Source organism: Spermophilus citellus, assembly GCF_964194105.1.
Source record: "Spermophilus citellus genome assembly, chromosome: 9".
Classification (NCBI taxonomy): domain Eukaryota; kingdom Metazoa; phylum Chordata; class Mammalia; order Rodentia; family Sciuridae; genus Spermophilus; species Spermophilus citellus.
The window spans coordinates 116,424,282-116,445,967 of record NC_138191.1 but is presented as its reverse complement, the minus strand read 5'-3'; the positions used below and the strand labels follow the sequence as shown (position 1 = coordinate 116,445,967).

Below are 21,686 nucleotides of genomic sequence, written 5' to 3'. Positions count from 1 at the left end.
CCCTGTCAAAGGAAAACCATTTTTTTTTTAAGAGAGAGAGAGAGAGAGAGAGAATTTTTTTTTTAATATTTATTTTTTAGTTCTCGGCGGACACAACATCTTTGTTTGTATGTGGTGCTGAGGATTGAACCCGGGCCGCATGCATGCCAGGCGAGCACGCTACCGCTTGAGCCACATCCCCAGCCCAGGAAAACCATTTGTAAATGTCAACCATATTGTCTTATTTCTCATTGCTGTTGACATAAGAAAGGATCTAGGGAGTTCCAAAAATTCTGTAAATGCAATATTTGATTGTATTTCTGTTGATCAGAGCAATAAGTACCAGCTCTGCTGGTGCATGGTCTCATTTAAATATGGCCCTTGCTTGCTTCTGCCAAAGAGCCAGGCAACACTTCTCTTCTCAGGGAACCTGACTTGCAGTTGCATAGAAAGAGGCTATCTTCCTTCAATCTACCAAATTGGAAGCAGAGAAGGCCATTGTAGACCCACAGAGATTAATGATTCCCTCTTGCTGCAAGGTATTGGGTTTATCCAGGTTTGGGTACTGGGGTATCAGTCATGTTGCCTTTGGAGAACCTCACTCCTGGAGATTACTGCAAAGTAAATGCCAGCCTTTTATGAGTTGTTCCCTTTTGTCTTTCCACTCAAAACTGTGGAAATAGTCCAGACTGTTCAGGAGGTTGTGAATGGAGAACAAGGACCTCCAAGGAGGTATGAAGACACTGAAAGAAAAGCAGTGTTGTTGGTGATATTTACCAGGTTGACCTACCCTTGCTTATCCCCAAATACCATTGACATGGTTTATAAACTGTCTTCGCTTTTCCCACAGGCCAAGATGACTGGAATGGGACCAGGCCGTCACTGAAGGCCCCTCCAGCTAGGCCAGTGAAGGGAGCATACAGAGAGCACCCATATGGACGTTATTAAAATCAAACAGGAGGGGAAAAATATCAGTTATGAGCAAAGTTGTTACTGATTTCTTGTATCTCCCAGGATTCCTGTTGCTTTACCCACAACAGACAAGTAATTGTCTAAGTGTTTTTCTTCGTGGTCCCCTTCTTCTCCCCACCTTCCTCCATTCTTAACTCTGCATTCTGGCTTCTGTATGTAGTATTTTAAAATGAGTTAAAATAGATTTAGGAATATCGAATTAATTTTTTAAGTGTGTAGATGCTTTTTTCTTTGTTGTTTAAATATAAACAGAAGTGTACCTTTTATAATAAAAAAAAGAAGTTGAGTAAAAAAAAAAAAAACAAAAACCACAAACCTGTTAGTTTCAAAAGTGACATTGCTTGCTTAAAGGTTCTGAAGTAAGGCTTGTTAACTTTCTCTTAGTTTTGATTTGAGGCATCCCGTAAAGTTGTAGTTGCAGAATCCCAAACTAGGCTACATTTCAAAATTCAGGGCTGTTTAAGATTTAAAATCACAAACGTTAACGGCAGTAGGTGCCACCATGCAAAAGTGAGCTCAGATGTCTCTAAAAATGTTTCCTTTAAAAACACATGGCGATTGAATCTTAAGTTAAATTTTAATATGAAAGATCCTCATGAATTAAATAGTTGATGCAATTATTAACGTTAATTGACTTTAAAACAACAACAAAATTAGGTTTGTAAAACTGACTTTTTCATTATGTGGGTTTTGAAATCTAGCCCCAGGCATACAGTGTTGAGAGATACTTAGGGGGGAGTAAGTTTTGAAGAGGTTGATTGGGGCAGAGGGGCTGGCCATCTAAATTTAATTTAATGTAGTGTTTTTTAGCCACACTCTTTCAGTAAGAGTACTAATAATTAAAGTTTCAGTATTCAGGAAGACAAAAAGTATTTTGTCCATTTGAGATTCTGCACTCCATGTAAAGCTCACTTGGACATTGGGGCCAAAAGCTGAAGTTTTTCAGTAAGTTGATGGTTGTCAATATTGAACTGTTCCCAAGATAGTCAAGTATGTCTCAACACTAGCATGATATAAAAAGGGACACTGCAGCTGAATGAAAAAGGAATCAAAATCCACTTTGTACATAAGTTAAAGTCCTAATTGGATTTGTACCGTCCTCCCATTTTGTTCTCGGAAGATTAAATGCTACATGTGTAAGTCTGCCTAAATAGGTAGCTTAAACTTATGTCAAAATGTCTGCAGCAGTTTGTCAATAAAGTTTAGTCCTTTTTTAATCAAAGTAAATGTGATGAATTGTCATTTTTTGGGGTGGACAATAAAATAGTTTTCTCTTTTAAATAAACTTAAATTAACTCTAAAGTTAATGGGCTTGTTAAAAGTTGGAGACATTCTTAAAAGTGGTGGGGGGGATTTTATTTTAAGTTTACCAAAAAAAAAAGTTTATTGAGTTGTTAAGTTTTAGTTTAAAAATAACCAAAGCTTTTTCACCCCCTGGAAGTTGTTGAAAGCAGTTTTAACCAATCCTATCAAAAGTTCTAATATCTGGAGAGAAAAACCCAACTAACTGACTGAAACTTGGATTGGTTTTCATATGTAGGTCTCCATATTTAAAGTGCCAGCCACCCTTGTTTGCACCTTGTTAGATCCCCTAGGTGGCCCCAAAGAGTGACACCAAATCACTGAGTTCAGAAAGGGATAGCACCTGCCTTTAGATATGACAATCCAGCAAACCTTGGATATCCTTAATGGTTTGCTTTCCAATCCCAGAAATGCTGTCAATAACTTAGCTGGCCTGGGGCAGGATTTGGCATGATAGACTGGCCCTGAATTCCCTCCTGCATGATCAAGAGAGGAAATATGGAATTGGTTGGCCCCATTTCCACTCCTCTCTCTTAATTCTCAGGGTTCTCATGCCTTCCCTAAGAGAGCCACCTAAACTGCTCGGGGGTGAAAAATCCTCTTGTATGAAGTGCCAAGCTGCCTGCAGCAGTGCATGATGGACATTTTTTTTCTTTTAAAAACACACCAACAAAAAATGTATTTGTAGTTTGTGATAAAGTGTAAATAACTGAATTTTCAACCATGGTTTGAAGTCAGCTTTCAGGGCATTATGTCTTGTTTTGATGAAAAGAGATCACTCTATACCCCCCTTTTTAAAGGAAAATTATCGCAAGAGAATCAGGATGTGTAAAGCTAACATGCATCGCAAAAAACCAAAGGTAACCTAAATGTCTGATTTTAATAGCACATATTTCTCTTTTATATAAACTGTGACAGCAACTTGCATAAACAATTCTTTAGCTGTTAATTTTAATGTTAAAACTTTGCAAAACTTGTTTAATAAAAATAGCTGTAAAAAGAAAAACCATATGCTGCCGCATAAATTAGCCATAACTCTTAATAATCCTGCCCATCACAAGTGAACTGTAATGTAACCTGGGCACAAAGTCTGACATCTTAAATGACACATTGTAAAATTTCAATGACTGTAGATTAGACCTCCTGCTGCACCCCAAAGTAAAGCTTTCTGCTCAGCTATTTTAAAATGTACAAGGATGAGCCTCATAGGACCCTATATTGATATTCACAGTGAAATGTTACTTAAAATTTCTTAAAAGTTGCATGTTTCTTTCCTGTAATGTGTAAACTGCATGCAGGATCTCTCTATCTTTTTTTGTTGTTGTTTTTTGGGTTTTTTTTTTTTTTTTTTTTTTATGTCTGTAGAACTTCCTCTTCAAAAGACTGATCTCTTATTTCTCCATTTTCAGGTGATTGAAAACTTCTTGAGATATTTCCTGGAATAGAATGAGTAGTGAAGACCCATGTCAGGTATGTTAAGGTGGCTTTCTGTTAAGGATGATGATCCTTTTATCATAACCGTAAAACAGTTATGCTAGGAAGTACCCTGGAAGATGATAAATGGGCCAATCTTTCCTACAGCCATTTCAAATTTATAACACAACTATACTTACGTTAGTTGATAGACCATAAGTTTACTTCTAATGGCTAAGAAGATTCCCCATGGTGTCAGTTTTTATCCCTTTGAATCCCTTTTTATTTGTTCTGTCAACAGTGTTTCATTTGAAGTTCAGTTGGTTACAATCATCAAAATGGTAATGTAAATAAAAGGGAATTTATTAGAATGATGTTAGGAACTCCCACATTAAATATGAAAACTAGAAAATCTGGTTTGGGGGACTGGGGTTATGGCTCAGCAGTAGAGTGCTTGCCTCGCCCGTGCAAGGCCCTGGGTTTGATCCTCAGCACCACATTTAAAAATAATAATAATAATAAGGTAAAAAAAAATAAAGAAAATTTGGTTTGGGATCTATAGCAGCTAGAGAGAACTGGGACAGTAGTGGTAAATGGTCTTGGAGCAGAAACTGGCTGCTTGGACACACTGGAATAAATAAACTCATATACTATATTTGGTTTCTTTTTTTTTTTTTTAAGAGAGAGTGAGAGAGGAGAGAGAGAGAATTTTTTTTTTTTTTAATATATATTTTTTAGTTCTCGGCGGACACAACATCTTTGTTGTTATGTGGTGCTGAGGATCGAACCCGGGCCGCACGCATGCCAGGCGAGCGCACTACCGCTTGAGCCACATCCCCAGCCCTGGTTTCTTTCTCCTACTTAAGATTCAGGTTCTAGGGAGGGAATGTCAGGCTGGACATAATTACCTTGAGTCATATGCTTTTAAGACCTAATTCCTCAAAAGGAAGTTGAAGTGTTAACAGCAAAGGGAAATGGATATGGGACCCCCCACCACCACCAAAAAAAAGAGATGTACTGTATAATATATTTTACAGAAGTTACTGAGACCCAATGAGGTTAAGTAACTTCCCAGGGTCACATATTTATGACTGAAAATCAAGTCCAAGTTGATCCCAGAATCTTTCATCTTAACCCTATAGTATATTGCTTTTAATCTAGGAATGAGGCATTTCTCACACTTAGGAGACCATTTGTAGGGATATTGTGGTGTAGTAGAAAGGACATGGAGTTTGACAAACCCAGAGTTGAATGTATAAGCTATCTTTTGTGCAGTGACTCCAAACTAATACGTGTCTTTTACATTTGGAGGAGGAAGATGGTGATGATCTCATAGTGACTGGCAAATTATAGGAGTTCTTAAATATATGGAGCTGGGGCTAGGGATGTGGCTCAGTGGTAGAGCACTCACCTAGCATGAGTGGGTTCCTGGATTTGATAGGTAGCACCACAAAAAGGCAAACATAATATGTAAGGCCAAACAATTCAGCACTTTATATATAGTAAATATTAGTATTTTTTTCTTCCTAGGAACACTTTCCCTAAAGTTTAACACTCTGGTTTTCATAAGTGGGGCTTTATCAATAATGAGCCTTCCTGTTGCTTGAAACCATCAAGGTATACTGACTGACTGATTATTCCCTTTGCTCCTGAATGAGTTGTTAGGGTTAGGATGGCACTGAGGGGAAAATGGATCTTAACTAGGTGAGCCAAAGGTAGATGTAGCTTTTTTTTTTTTTTTTTTTTTTTTTTAAAGAGAGAGTGAGAGAGGGGGGGGAGAGAGAGAGAGAGAATTTTTAATATTTATTTATTTATTTTTAATTCTCGGCGGACACAACATCTTTGTTGGTATGTGGTACTGAGGATCAAACCCGGGCTGCACGCATGCCAGGCGAGCGCGCTACTGCTTGAGCCACATCCCCAGCCCTAGATGTAGCTTTTGAGAGTGAAAATTTGACCTCTTAGAACTCAAGTCTTTACGTCTTTTACAACTGCCTCTCAGCCAGGAACTTCTGAGATCTGGAGGCTTTAAGGAGAGTCATGTGTACAAAACCTGGGTGAATGGTTCTAGGCACTCAGGAAGTCCTAGTTTGATGTTGGTCACACTAATGGCTAGGAAATTTAGGGGAGGAAATCCCTTAATTAAAAGGATTTAGTTTCAACTCTTCCTAGGGTAGGCTTTCTTTTCTTTTTTTTTCCCCAGTATTTATTTATTTATCTCATATATTCACACACATATATAAAACTTTATATATATATATATATAAACTTTATTTTATTTATTTATTTTTTTATATGGTGCTCAGTATCGAACCCAGTGCCTCACCTGTGCTAGGCAGGCACTCTACCACTGAGCCAAAACCTTAGCCTGCAGGGTAGACTTTTTTATAAATAAATTTTATTTGTGTATATTTATTGAGCATGATATGGAATATATAAAGATTATTAAAAACTTATTATAGGGCTGGGGATGTGGCTCAAGCGGTAGCGCGCTTGCCTGGCATGTGTGCTGCCCGGGTTTGATCCTCAGCACCACATACCAACAAAGATGTTGTGTCCGCCGAGAACTAAAAAATAAATATTAAAAAATTCTCTCTCTCTCTCTCCTCTCTCACTCTCTCTTTAAAAAAACAAAAACTTATTATAGTGAAGCAAATTATCATCATCTTACATAGTTTTTGTGGCAAGAGTAGCTTAAGTCTTATTTAGTGTGAATTCCATCTGCAAAATAAGTCATAATTAAGTCCTCACGTTGTCAGATGTCTAGACTTGTTCATACCTGCTACTTTGTATCCTCTGACCAGTATCTCCAGCTCCTTTTCCTCCCGCTTGTGTCACATGGGAGGCCCTGGGTTTGATCCCCAGCACTGTAGGGAAAAAAGCAGCAGCAAGAGAAATGGATTAAAAGTTTGGGGAAACTTCTGTTTCATTTTCAAGATTTGTAATAGAAAAGGCAGAATCAGGTTTGCTGGTGATCTGTCTTTCCTGTGTGTATCTTAGTTGATCCAAGTATTTTCTATAACTTTCTGGTACTCACTACCTGTGAACTTTATTACAGTTCTGTAAGCTTTGCAGCCAAGCAAGATTGAGTACTTGTCTTGGTGCTGCCTGGTCTTAGCCTTTGTCACCTTAGACAAAAACAAATCTCTAACTTCTCTGACTCTTTATCATCAGAAAAAAAAGTCATTAAGGGGCTGAGGTTGAGTGCTTGCCTAGGATGTGTAAGTCCCTGGGTTTGATCCTCAGCACCACATAAAAGTAAATTAAAAAACAAGGTATTGATCTTTTCTTTTTGGTACCCAGGATTAAGCCCAAGGGCACTTAACCACTGAGCCACATCCCCAGGCCGCCCTCCTTCCTTTTTATTTTTGAATTTTTAGTTTTCATTGTAAGACAGGTTCTTACTAGGTTGATTACAGTCTTATTGAATTGCTGAGGCTGGCTTTGAATCTGTGATTGTTCTGCCTCAGCCTCCTGAACTGCTGGCATTACAGGCATGTGCTAAACAGTTTAGTAAAGGTTTTCTTTTCTAATTGAGATGAAATTCATACATCATAGGCAACCTCTATGGGTCCCAGCTCATCTTGCAGGAATAAATGCTACTCTATTAACACTATAAGGAAGGGGAAAAAAAAGCCATATAACATGAAATTTAAAAGTGATATATTTTTTTTTTGCCAGAATATTTCTGTTATCCTAAAAAGAAAGTATGATACCTACTAGTATTCACTCACTCTCTCCAACCCCTGAGTAATCTTTCTATGAATTTGCCAATTCTAGACATTTCATATAAATGGAATTGTGTAGATGTGCCCTTTCTGTTGACTTTCACTTTTCATATGTTTTCAAGTTTCATCTATGTTATAGTACATATCAGTATTTCAAACTAGTCATAAGAAACACTGCTTTCAAAAGCAATTTCTTTCAGGGGTTGGGAGTGTTGCTTAGTGTTAGAGCACTTGCCTATCCAATCCTGGGTTTGATCCCTGGCACTACAAACAAATAACAACATAAGCAGTCCCTTTCATTTGAGATAGACAACTCCGAGTATTAGAAGTTTGCTCAATTTTTAAAATTGATCCAGGAACATTCTACCACTGAGCTACACATCCCTAACCCTGTTTTTTATTTTGAGACAGGGTGTCACTAAGTTGCCCAGGCTGGCTGTAAACTTTCGATCCTCCTACCTCAGCCTCCTGAGTTGCTGGGATTATAGGTGTATGCCACCATGCCTGGTTTATGTTAAATTTTTATGGAAATGGTCAAACTATTATTCACGAAGTCTCCATCATTCCCACCAGCAATGCATGAGGGTTCTAATTTCCCCATATCTTCACTAGCATTTGTTAATTTCCATTTTATTATAGTCATCAAAGTGGATATGGAGTGGCATCTCGTTGTGGTTTGGATTTGCATTTTCCTAATTACTATCATTGGGCATCTTTTCATGTACTTGTTGGCCAGTTATTTGTCTTTGGAGAAATGTCTTTAAATCCTTTACCTACTTTTGCCAGCTTATCTGTAATCCCAGTGACTCAGAAGGTTGAGGCAGAAGGATGACAAGTTGAGGCCAGCCTGAGCAATTTAACAAGATCCTATTTCAAAAGTGGGGGGTGGGGGGAAGACTCGGTGGTAAAGTTCCCTTCCCCCCAAAAAAAATCCTTTGCCTGCTGTTAAATTAGATTATTTGTCTTGTTTTATTTTTATTTTTTTAAATAAATTTCTATTTTTTAAAGTTGTCAGTGGACCTTTATATGTGGTGCTGAGAATTGAGGCAAGTGCTCTATCACTGAGCTACAATCCCAGCCCTTGTCTGTTTTATTTATGATTGAATTGTAAGGGTTTCTTATTGTTGCCGTTTTTCTTTGGTGGGGGTTCAGATTCTTCTGTTGTGAATATCTGGATGTTGAAAAAATTAGTCTTGGTGCTGGGGTTGTGGCTCAGCAGTTGAGTGCTCGCCTAGCATATGCAAGGCCCTGGGTTCTATCCTCAGCACCACATAAAAATAAATAAATAAAAGATACTGTGTCCAACTAAAAAATAAATATTTTTTTCAAAATTAATCTTCCAACATTGAATGGATGTCCTTGTCAAAAATCGGTGATCAGCTGGTACAGTGGCATACACCTATTATCCCAGCAGCTCGGCAGTCTGAGGCAAGATAATCGAAAATTCAAGGACAGTCTCAGCAATTTATCGAGGCTCTAAGCAACTTAGCAAGGCTGTCTCAAAAAGGGCTAAGGATGTTGCTCAGTGGTTAAGTTTCCCTAGGTTCAATCCCTAGTATCAATAAATAAATAAAATCAATTGACCAAGCTGGACATAGTGGCATACACATATAATTCCAGCAACTCAGAAGGGTGAGGCAGGAAAATTACAAATCCATGATGAATCTGGGCAACTAAACAGGACTCTGTCTCAAAAAATAAAAAGGGTTGTGAATGTAGTTCAGTGGCAAGGTGCCCCTATTTCAGTCCTCAGAAGTGAATAAACAAAAACCAAAATTACCAGTTGACCTTAGACCTATGGGTCTAGTTTGGTATGGTAGCACATGCTTATAATCCCAGTAGGTTGGAGCAAGAGAATTGGAAATTTGAGGTCAGCCTCAGCAACTTAATTGGACCCTGTCTCCAAATATAATTTTTTTTTTTAAGGGCTGGGTTCAATTTCCAGTAAACTCGCCCCAACATTCCCCCCCCCCGCCGCCAATTAAAAGCACAAGGCATCTATAGATCTGCCTTTTGAAGTAGGTACTACTAAAAATGGTTGACTAATACAATTTCTGACACATGATAGCTGCTAAATAATAAATATTAGCTGATTGGCTAGCTTTGGCATCACTGTGAGACTGGCTATGAGTGGTAGACCTGAGATTTGATCCCTGTATGGGTGACTGCAAAGCATGTCCTGTGCATTATACTGTAGGCTGTTAAAAGTGGGAATGAGGGGTTGGGGATGTGGCTCAAGCGGTAGCGCGCTCGCCTGGCATGCGTGCGGCCCAGGTTCGATCCTCAGCACCACATACCAACAAAGATGTTGTGTCCGCCGAGAACTAAAAAAAATAAATATTATTAAAAATTCTCTCTCCTCTCTCACTCTCTCTTTAAAAAAAAAAAAAAAAAGTGGAAATGAAACTGTTCTAGTATTATGCATGGCCACATGTAGTTCTAGAAGCTCAGAAACTTAGCTCCAGCATATCTGTCTCCCACTATCAACCCTCACTCACCCTGTTTCCATAGAGCCAGCAGACTCATAGCAATGACACAATGCTGAAGGAACACTCTCATCTTTCCTTACCTAGGGATAAAGCAGTTATCAAATAGCCTCAGAGTTTTTCCACTTTTGTTTTCTTTCCCCTCTCTGCCTCAGGCTAAGAATGAAGTGCATCTGCAGCTTTTAGGGCTTTTTGGCTACCAGCGATGGAATAGACTCTAGATTGTTTTTTGTTTAAGGAATAACAGCCTTTGAGTTGGGACTCAGCTGGCCTCTTGTCTATGCTTATGCAGAATGCTCCTGAACCAGGGGCAGAAGGGGGATGGAGATAGAGGTGGTGGTGGATGTTTGGCTCAGGTTTGTTTGATTGAATCTGGGGCCCTACCCTGCATTTGCTAGGCAAGCCCTCTACCACTGAATTACATCCCCATCCCTTTTTGTTTTGAGACTGAGGGTCTCCAAGTTGCCCAGGCTGGTTTGGAGTTTGAAATCCTCATGCTTCGGCCTCCTTAGAAGCTGGAATTACAGGCATGCACCACTGTGCCTGGCTTGACTCACGATTTTGAAGTTCTGTGTCCTCCAAGGCTTTGCCCAAGGATCATTTCTTGGTTAGAATGCATAAGGCAGCAGTGAGCTCCTTCTTTTGATATACTGTTGTTCTTTGTGTGAACGTACAGAGGCTACTGTTTGCTATCTATGCTAGTAGTAAGTAATTTAAATTTTTTTCTTCATTTTACTACTTTTCAGTCTGTCCCATTTGCTGATCTTTACCTCATTTAAAAGAAGGGGAATGTAAGAAAGGGAAAATAGGTAACTTTGCCTGGCTAAGGGAAAAGAGAACTTGGTTTGAATGCCTATTGTGTGTGTCCCTTTTACAAGTGAGGCAGATGATTCTAGGAGAGATTCAGTAATTTACATTGGTTGCATAGCAAATTGGGAGAGGAGCATATTAATATTACTGTATACCATTCTCTGTATACCAGAGTTCATTCTCTGTTCTGAAAGCATGCTGCTTCTATAAAATAATACCTTATTTCATTAACTGTAAAGGATATTTGTTTTGAAATGAATCATTAAGTGCTGCAAAGGAAAAACACTTCCAATTAAACTAACATGATTTCTTTTCACAGCAAATGTGAGATGCATCCTGGAAAAAAAGTCTTAGTTACTATTACATTTTGTCAATTCTAATGTTTATTTATTTTCTCTACCAGTGAAGTAGATATTATTCTATTTTTTATACATAATGAAACTGAGGTCTAAAAAAGTTAATTATCAAAGACCGCACGGCTGTTATATAAGAACTGAGATTCATTTTCAGGCAGTCTGATTTTGGGTTCTGTGATCAATTTCAACCATGTAATGGAATTTAGAAGTTCCAACTGCCAAGCCAGAACCATCTTAGGGAACATTTTTAGTCATTCTGTGTCCTGAAAGAAGAATTCCTATGCAGGAATATTATTACAGTGAACATTTGCTGAGACCACTTAGGCCTTATGCTGGCTATGCTGAGTCACATTTCTGCATCCAATTTGTAGTCCTTATCCTCAAGAAACTGTTTAATGGGAGAAAATTCTCCATTGTTACAGTAGTAGATGATGGTGTTCTGCTGCTGCACTGAATACCAGAGACCTGTAGGAGACAGGCTTAGGGAATGCCAGAGAAAGAAGGTGATAGCCAAGTGCAGTGTTGCACACCTGTAATCCCAGCAGCTCAGGAGGCTGAGGCAGGAGGATTGCACATTCAAAGCCAACCTTAGCAGCTTAGTGAAACCCTGTCTCTGAAAGGGCGGGGATGTGGCTCTGTGGTAAAGCGCCTCTATATTCAATCCTAAGTACCAAAAAAGGAAAGAAAAAGAATAACATTTAAGTTCCGTCTTAAAGGATAATTAAGATTTTTTTTGTGGTGCTGAGGATTGAACTCAGGGCCTTGTGCATGCAAGGCAAGCACTCTACCAACTGAGCTATATCCTCAGCCCTGATAATTAAGAATTTGCCACACTGAAACAAATACCATACCATTTTATTATGGCTTTAAATAGACAGATTTTAAATTCTACCTCCTCCAAAGCTAGTTTTGAGGATCTTATGTGTGTTAGCCTCCCTAAGTATCTGTTTTATTATCTATAATAAATCCATTTACGAAATAGTACAGTTGTAAAGACTGAGTGAGCTAATGCAACTAATATTTAGCATAACATGTAGTAAGCATGTAATAAATACTAGCTATATGTATAGGCTAGAAAAATAGGTTAGTATTTTTTTTAATATACCTTTATTTTATTTATTTATTTTTATGTGGTGCTGAGGATCAAATCCAGGGCCTTGCTCGTACTAGGCGAGCACTCTGCTGCTGAGTCACAACCCCAGTGTTGCTTTTGTAAAGCTGAAGTTTAGGGAACTGCTTAACGCCTTAAGAAATACAAGGAGGGGGCTGGGGATGTGGCTCAGCGGTAGCGCGCTCGCCTGGCATGCATGCGGCCCGGGTTCGATCCTCAGCCCACATACCAACAAAGATGTTGTGTCCGCCGAGAACTAAAAATAAATAAATAAATATTAAATATTCTCTCTCTCTCTCTCTCTCTCTCTCTCTAAAAAAAAAAAAAAAACTTAAAAAAATGTTAAAAAAAAAAAAAAAAGAAATACAAGGAGGGGCTTGAACCACATCTCTGTTTGTAATTGTGCCAGCAAGGTAGGAAATAGAAGTAAAAGAGAAGCTTTCTGCCACTTTAATGGCATCATTCCTTTGTGGTAGGGTAAAGGGGATCATCTCCCTTGACTTCCTCCTGCCTCCCTCTTGCCTGAAGGTCTTTGGTTCCTGCCTCTCTCAAGACAGAATCCTCTCTCCATCCAGGTATTGGGCCATTTGAGGACGAGATATTAGGGTTTTGCCATTTGTTAATGGAGTCTCCTCACATCCTATACCTTTCACTCAACTTGTGAATCAGATACCAATATTCAGGGTTCTGACCCACTGATAGAAGAAAGCTTTGGTACATTACCGTTCTCTTCAAGTCATGAATGGATGAGGTCTCTGCCTCTATTTTAAGCCTTAAATTCTGTGCTGACTCTGTGCTAGGGATATCATATACAGCATCTCATTTAATTCTGTAAAATAACACTAAGAGGTGAGGATTAAACCTGGTATGTAGAGTTGGAAACTTATGTGTCAGAAAGTTGGAGTTCAGACCCAAGTCTTCCCACTCCTGTTTTGCTGCCTCCTAGTCTCCTCTGTAACTAGAGTAGCCAGAAGATCAGCTTACACTGAAAGTAGTTCCTGATCTTGGTGTATATGTATAGGATGGGTGCCCCTGACTTGTTTTCCAGATTCCTGAAGGTAAAAGATTAATCCTTGTGAGTCTTCCCCTTCTGTCTTTGTAGATCCACACGTACCTCTTGTTCTTCAGATTAATAGTCATTGCATGTTTAAAGCTAGCATACATTTGATGAATATTTAATAGCATTGAACAGACAGACTGGAAACCGCTGTCTGAGATAGCAGCTGTTAGGGGGAGGGGAAAAAGTACACCAAACTGCCTAACTGCCCGCTCTTTTATTTCCTGGCCTAGGAAATAGGCCTGTCTCTTCTAAGCCCCTTAGAAATAAAGGCCTTATGGTGGGCATTGCACTGTAGTCTTACTTTGGCCTGATTGCTGCCCTGAGCTCCCAAGAAGGCTACACTCAAGCTACAGATTAAATCCTTTTGTTGGGGGAATACAGAGCAGAAATGTTCACTGACACCTGGAATCAATTTTCCAGCCCCTGAGCTGGAGTCCTCTGCTCTTATCATTTGTTCTGGGACTTTGGTGCCGAGTGAACATTCTCATTTAGTATTCACCTAACCATCTCTCCTCTGAAAGGAGACTTGTATCTGGAAAAGAATTGAATTCATAGGCATGTGATTGATCCTCAGTTTCTCAGCACTCCTTGACCAAAGATGCTAGATCTGTTGAGCAGTGAGTGTCCACATTCCCATACTGTGCTGATTGGTTTTGGGTGCATTTCAGGCAGGGGCACAGGCTAGCCCTGTGCCTCCCCCACCTAGATATTGGCAGATTCATGCTTCAAGGAGGCTTTGGAGGGGCAGTTGGACTCCTGAAAAAAAAAAACAAAAAGCTTGATGTTTCTAGATAGTATGAGGCCTAACTAGGGTATCAGCCCAAATTAATCAGCTAAATAGCACACATGTCCAGAAATTTGGCTACTATTTCTGATCTTAATACTGCATTAAGATGTGAAGAAGGGCTTTGTCTAGTTCAGGGCAGCCAATCACTTTCCACCAGGTACCATGCACGGTATTGGATAAGAAATTGAGATAGAAGAGTTTGGGAACAGATTGACTCAGGGTAATTCTTCTCTGGTGTCTTATGACTCCAGCAGCTTTAGAGGTGGGTGCTCCCCATCTCAGCTTTTTGTGTTGGAATGTGGGAAACAAATTCTTCATCTCCTTTTGAAAAAGAAAGAAAGCCTGAGGGTATAGCTCAGTGATAGACCTAGCACAGCCAAAAGAAAGGAAAAAGAAATACCTTGTGTTCTGATAGAATTCTTCATAAACTTGTCTCCAGAAATCAGTACAAATGGTCACTTTTGTTCTTTTATTTATTTATTTTATTATTTTTTTAATATTTATTTTTTAGTTTTTGGTAGACACAACATCTTTATTTACTTATTTTTTAAATGTGGTGCTGAGGATCAAACCCAGCATCTCGCGCATGCCAGGAGAGCGCGTTATCGCTTGAGCCATATCCCCAGTCCTATTTATTTTTTTAAATAAATTGACTATTGCACCTACTGTGTGCTAGGCTCTGGAGATTTGGTGGAGCGTAAACAACATAAAATGGTCCTGGCTTAACAGAATATTTGGGGAGACAGACGCTAAACAGATAACTTATTAGTTACATAGCTAATTTTGATTATGACAAGTTCTAAAAAGAAAAGGATAGGATGCTTTGAGGGTATACAACTTAACTAGGGTTTTCCTTGTGCAAATAGTGTTTAAACTGATACAAAAGGAAGGCTTAGCTAGGCAGAGGGCTTGGGAGATGGTTTGGGGAAAGGACATGGAGCACATTATCTAAGCAGAGGGTAAACTGCAGCAGGTTTAAGGTGAAGTAGAAAACTAGACCTTATTCTGAGGGTATCACTGAAGACCATTAAATTAGTGACTGGTGGAGAATAACATTAGATTTCTGGGTTTTGTTTGTTTGGTTGGTTGGTTTTTGTGGTGCTAGGGATTGAACCCAAGGCTTTGTGCATGCAAGGCAAGCACTCTACCACCTGAGCTATCCCCAACTCTAGATTTCTGTTTTGATTTTATTATTATTATTAATTATTTTTGTGTGGGGTGCTGGCGATCAAATCTAGGGTCACCAGCAAGGTAAGCCAGTGCTTTACTGCTGGGCCATACCTCCGGCTCAGATTTCTGATTTTAAACTTCACTTGCTGATAATACATCTCTATAGGAAACCTTATTAGGTGAGGGCAACAAAATGAGAAAGGCCTGTAGGTAGGACTGGAGGTGTAACTCGGTGGTGCCCTGAGTTCAGTCCCCAGTATTTATGTGCCAGGTCCTGGGTTCAATCTCAGCACTGGAGGGTTGGGAGGGAGTCTTGTAATAGGATAATATTGAAAATTAAGGTTCCGGGTTACTGACTTGGGGAGGGGGGATAAATGTCTTTTTAAAAAGGAGAAGCACTGCTATAGGCTTTAGTATGAGATCAGAGACCCCTTTCCTGTGCCTCAGGCTTAGGATGTGTCTCTCCTATAGTTAAAGCCTTCCTGGGTCACTCTACTCAGGCATGGCCAAGGATGGGAGGTATAGAGTGTGGGACTCCATTTTTATTATCTAAGAGTAAAGAGACAGCTAATAGGCTATGGATTGCTGTTTTTCCACTCATCTGCATACCTAGAAATCTGTGTACTGAAGGAAACACCTAGAGTTGTACTATGGGATGGGGGGACTGAAGGAAGGCGGCCTAGCCAGATGGGAGGCTGGGAAACCCCTTGATAAGGCAGCATCATGTTTCTTAATTTCCACTTTGTTTCTTTGCAGCTATCAGAGAACTCCAGTAACCAGGAGAGAACTACCTGTTGTTTAAAGGCTGGCCTGGGGCATTTGCTGAGCACAGAGAAACCATGGAGAGGAGATCAACAGTTCTGTCTCACCCCGCCTCTTGATCTGTCTGAATTAACCACAGAAAACCAGCCAGGATCATCCTTTAAGAGTCCTTAGACTCAGAATGGAATCCTCAGGGCAGTAGGGGACTGTCATATTAACAGTTCTACCTGCTCAAGACTTTAAAAGAGTGGAACTAACAATGTCCCTAGCATGGCCCTCCAGATCCGTAGACTGGCACCTCCCACTGTGCCATTCCCAGTCTGCTTCCCCTTAATCTGTCACAGAACTGACTGGAACACCCTACTTTCACTTCCTATTCCTCACACCATACAGAAATTCTTTGGTGGCTGTCAGCATCAGAGCCCTTGGATACTTCCAGAGAGTAATCCTCATCTCCTCAGTAATGGGCTAGGGGAAAACCAAATGCAGAGGTTCATTTACTTTGGGTTAATTACTTGCTGAGCCTGTTTTTCTCTTATTGTTGATTACTTGTTCAAAAAAGGTCTTGAAAGGTAGGGCTTTTCTACTTTACATCTGTATTCTGTTTTCCAACCAGTATTTGCCCCTGAAGAGCTCAATAAAGGTTTGGTCAAGTGATAAATGGTCCCACTCTGGTAGCTTCTCTTAGCTTTGGGAAAGGGCCTAAGCCCCCCTTCTAGAGCTATTCTGGGCCAAATGGTTTGCCTTAACATTTTCTCTTGAAGGATTAGGAAGTCAGCTTTTGAAAGGCTTCTGATTTCCTGGGTCCTAGGCCTAGCTGAGATTTACAGAGCTTCTTGAGAGATTAGGGACCTCCAGTGCTGCACTCTTCCCTTAGACCTTCAGGTTATTTATCCTAACAAAGGAACCAAGAGCTAGGACTGGGTTTAAGGAGGAAGACTGTCTGCATTTTAACTATGTCTGAGGATATTTTAATGAGCTTGGAGTCATTCTTAGGAGGTGTAGTGGAAAGGGACCTTGAAGTCAGTTGATTTACATTGGACAAGCTGTTGAACATCTGAACCTGCTTATCTTCATTGTTGATTACTATAAATAGTAGCTAATTATACCTTTTGGGGGTACCAAAGATTTAATCCAGGGGTACTTTACGACTGAGGCACATCCCCAGCCTTTTTTTTTTTTTTTTTTGAAAAAAGTTTTTACTAAGTTGCTTAGGTCCTTACTGAGTTGCTGAGGTTGGCCTGGAATTTGTGATCCTCCTGACTCGGCCTCCCAAGTTGCTGGTATTACAGGTGAATACCACCATGCCCAGCTATGTCAAGCATTTGTATGCACTGTTTCATTTAATCCTCCAATCCATTATGTTTATTTTACATGTCAGGGAATTGAGGCTTAAAAAGAATAAATAACTTGGCTAAGGTTAGAAAACGCTTCATCAGACAAGTGCTTTGAAACTGTCAGGTTTCTGAGATATGGGACTTTCAGAGCTAAAACTAGGAAAGTCCTAGATGAAAAAATTTGTCACTCTGCATTGGTGATTCTCAGTCCAAGGCTGGCCGCTGAGGCTGTACTTTCCTTGGCTTCTTAGTCTCTTAGGCCTTACTTTGTGGCCATAGTCCTTTCAGTTCACCAGACTAGGGAGGAGTTGCAGTGGGGAGGGAGCCAGATGGCATCCTAGTTACAGATAGTGGGTCATTGAGGAGTCTGCATTAGGTGAGGCCCCTCTGCAGGCATACCCCTCCACCCTTAGGTGTAGGATTTTTATTTGAAGGACACCAAGTTTTACTGGAAAGCTTACAGGGCAAAACAGATCTAGACCCCAAATCCCTGTATTTTTCAGGCCTGTTTACTCCTTAAAAGTAGGATGACAATCCCTTTCTACTGAAGGAGGTCTGAGAAGCAAATGAAGTGTATTTGAAATGCTTAGCGTGGGGTCTAAACATAACACTGCTCAACACATCCTTCCTGCTCTATTCCTGCCCAATAGGTCTTGGCAGTCCTGTCACCTGTAGCACACACCCTCTACCCTCCTCCCATTTAGTCCCTAGGGATCTTCCTTTAAGTACTCTGAATTGGTGACCCTACATGTCGGTCACCTCTGCAAGTGGAGAAGGATGACATCAACCTTCCCCTAGCCTCTGGACTGTTCTGAGCCATAAATATTTTAGAAAGACCTTTCTCTGGCTGTTGCCAGGGTGATGGGCTCTCAGGGGGTGGTGGAAGTGTGGAGGTGGGGCCGGCAGCCTGGGGTCTAGAAGCAGAGTTGAACTTAGAAGGGGCCTGTATGAGGCCTGGCCTGGAGCGAGTGCTTACCACTCTGAAGGCTGTTTTGCCTACCTTTCCTTACTTGGGCCCCCTCAAGCTGTTGTTCTTGAACACAGACCCAACTGTGCTGTGATCTTAGGTAAATTGTTCACATTTCTTTAGGCCTGTATTTTGACATTTATAAAAGGAAAAAAAGTCCCTTCTTGTCTTTATGCAGATAAGTGGAAAGACAAGGTAAAAAAGGATTTGAAAATATCCTGAAGGAACTAGATCACATCATCTTTTCTGATGGACCTAGAGGCTAAGGTCTGATGCCACGTAGATACCACTCTAAAGACTCAAGAGATGACCCTCACTCTTCCTTTCCCCTTCCCTCACACTGCAGTCCCATCTAGTTTCCCAGGTCTAGCTAAACTAGCTAGCCTGACAGTATTCCAAGAAATTTGATCTAGTGGCTTCGAGGCAGAGTTGATGGGTCTTGATGTTGATGGAGGCAAGCTCCCAAATAACCTGGTTCCTTTCCCTACTCTTCTGCCTTCCTAGATTTTTTTTTTCTTTAAGAATGGTTGATTAGTCTTACTGAACCATTTGTGTGTGTGTGTGTGTGTGTGTGTGTGGCTAGAGGTCGAACCCAGGGCCTCATGCATGTCAGGCAAGCACTGTACCACTAAGATACATCCCTAGTCCTCTAGAGATTTATTTATTTATTTTTAGTTGTAGTGGGAGACAATATTTATTTTTTATGTGGTGCTGAGGATTGAACCCAGGGCCTCACACATGCTAGGCGAGCGCTCTACTGCTGAGCCACAACCCCAGCCCCCCTTATCTTATATGACCAAACTCTAGGTTGTGCAGCATGCCTCACCCCTACCATTGAGGAGCTCCAAGATTCTCATATCCTGCCCAAAGATGCCCAGCTTAATTTCCCGTGCTCTATGAACTGAGTGCTCTGATTTCTTTGTAGTGGGCGCTCTCTGGTGGTTAAGATATGCCTTGCAAGAGAATAAAATACCAATGTGAGACTGAATTTCAGGCCATCCTTAGAAGTGGGATGGTTTAAATAAATGTTAAAAAAAAATCCTCTCCACCTCCTGATGGGTCACTGTTTCTCATACAGGATTTCTCTCCCATGTACTTATCTCCATCAGTAATTCTCACAACAATGAAGAGGAATTATCAGAATCTTCCAGATGAAACAGATTATAAAGTAAGTCTGTTTGGAATGAGGTACAGGGTTCGATTTTCAGCACCGTATATAAATAAATAAAATAAAGGTATATCAACAACTAAAAATATATATTTTTAAAAATGTAGTTTTAAAAAATACATATTTTTAATAATGTAGTTATTACTACATTTTTAAAAATAAGTTCCTTACTACCTATATAGCATTCAAGATCCTCAAGTGATCTGAACTGAACCTACTTTTTCAACCTCATCTTCAGTTTTTTTAAGGGAAGATGAACTCATTCCTAGAACATAGCCTACCTTGCACCTTTGTTCATGCTTTAGCTTCATTACCTCCACACTTGCAAGTACGTTAGCTATCAAAACCCTATGGTTTATTGTTTTCATAAGGGGATATTTAGGTGAGTACTGGTGAGTAGGTGGCCCTGAGGTGGAAGGTTATATGGGAGGACTAAAGTATGCATGGAGTGAAAATGATGACCCAATAATTTGAAAGAACATGAAGACGTCTAGAATTTCTTGTAGGTTTCTATATTGAAAATGAGATGTAAGTATTCTTACTGGCATGAGAAAGTGAGAGCAAATCCCTGACAGTCTGGGCTAGAACTGCAGGTAACATTATCCAAAGCCTTCATATATAATACATGATTTGATAATAACTAATATTTAAGTAGCACTTATTAGGCACCAGGTACTGTTCTATACACTTTAAACAGACTAACTTGATCCTCATCATAATTGCAAACAGTGTAGGTAATAACTCCATCCTCACTTTATTTTGAGAAAATAGGCATAGGGAAGTTAAGTAACTTCCTAAAGTTGTACAGCCAATAGGTGGTGAGGCTGCGATTTGACTCCATATAAATCTGGCTCCAGATAAGATGTTCTTAATAACTAGAGTTTTAAGAAATATTTTTAGTTGTAGATGGACATAATATCTTTGTTTTATTCATTTAGTTTTTATGTAGTGCTGAGGATTGAACCCAGTGCCTCACACATGCTAGGCAAGTGCTTTACCACTGAACCACAACCCCAGCCTAATAACTACATTTTTAAAAATATATTTTTAGTTGTTGATATACCTTTATTTTATTTATTTATATACGGTGCTGAAAATCGAACACTTCGACCACTGAGCCACAACTCCAGCCCCCAACAACTACATTTTAATACTGAAAATGCCTTTTCCATTTGACAAAACTGCTTCCAGAAAGCTGTGTTGTTTTATCCTGTGGTTTTAGCATCTCCTCTATCTACCACCAGCTGTCTGCATAGTCCAGGTTGAAAATCACTATCTAGTGGACACACTGGCCAGCTTTATGCCTTGGCCCCAGAATAACATGACAAAGGAAAAGGACACAGGATTGCCCTGGAGCCAGTGGCATTTCCTCAAAGACTCAAGACTCCTGGGAGAGCCAATAGAGAACAAGTTACTCAGGAAATAGAGGCTCAGAGAGAGGATATGAGGGCTTTAAGGTCACAAAGCAGCAGAGATGCAGTTACAGATCTGGAGGACAAGAGGCTAACCAATATCCTGCCATCATATGATTATTTTTTCTAGGGACTCTATAGGAGGCAGATATGAAAAGACCAAATCTCTAGATGTTTCTGGTAGATACGAGGATTAGTATATTAAATTATTTCAGTTGCAGTTATCAGGTAACCAAACTTGTTTCTGTTACTTTTTGTAACAGGAAAGTCCAATAAGCCTTCAGGTTTGGTTGGATCCAGAAGTTTAAATGATGCCCTTAGAAAGTGATTATTTGAGGGGAGTGAGGCAATGCTGGGGATTGAACCCAGGGCCTCACGCTAGGCAAGCATTCCACTACTGAGCCACATCTCCAGCCTCACAATATATATTTTTTTTCTTTTTCCAGGGGTGAGTGGGTTGCAGTACTGAAGATTGAGCACAGGGGCACTCTCACTGAGCTACAGCCCTAGCTCTATTTTCTTGACTGTGTATTGTCCAGGCTAGCCTAGTCCTTGCCTTCCTCTTGCCCCAGTCTCCTGAGTTGATGTGATTATAGGCATGCACTATTGTGCCCTGGCCAGAATGTGATTTTTAAAAAATTTTTATTTTTATTATTATTTTTTATGGTGCTGGGGATTGAACCCAGGGCTTTGTGCAAGCAGGGCGAGCTGTATCTCCAGCCTAGATGGTGATTTCTTGATAATGTTTCCTTGTCAGCTAAGTTCTTCCCCAAAAGTGGCAAGGTAGCCACCAAGAGCTCCAAGTTTATATCATATTTGCTTACCCATCCCAGGAGGGAATAAAAAATTTTCCCCCAATAGTTTAA

The 21,686-nt window shown here is 40.0% G+C and overlaps 1 protein-coding gene across 2 annotated transcripts in view; it reads left to right on the top strand.

The window, feature by feature from the left end:
• KHDRBS1 (KH RNA binding domain containing, signal transduction associated 1) overlaps positions 1-18,712 on the top strand; it is a 44,513-nt gene extending 25,801 nt beyond the window's left edge. Inside the window, exons 9-11 of one of the 2 annotated variants that reach the window (XR_014023456.1) lie at positions 830-1,023; positions 3,663-3,723; positions 15,931-18,712. Coding sequence is in view for 1 of the 2 variants with exons in the window: in XM_081305433.1 (XP_081161559.1) it covers positions 830-927 (98 nt within the window). In the remaining variant the exon portion in view is untranslated. Of the gene's footprint in view, positions 1-829; positions 2,179-3,662; positions 3,724-15,930 lie in introns of those variants that run through there. The other variant, XM_081305433.1, reaches the window with a different exon arrangement.
• Positions 18,713-21,686: the final 2,974 nt, after the last annotated feature.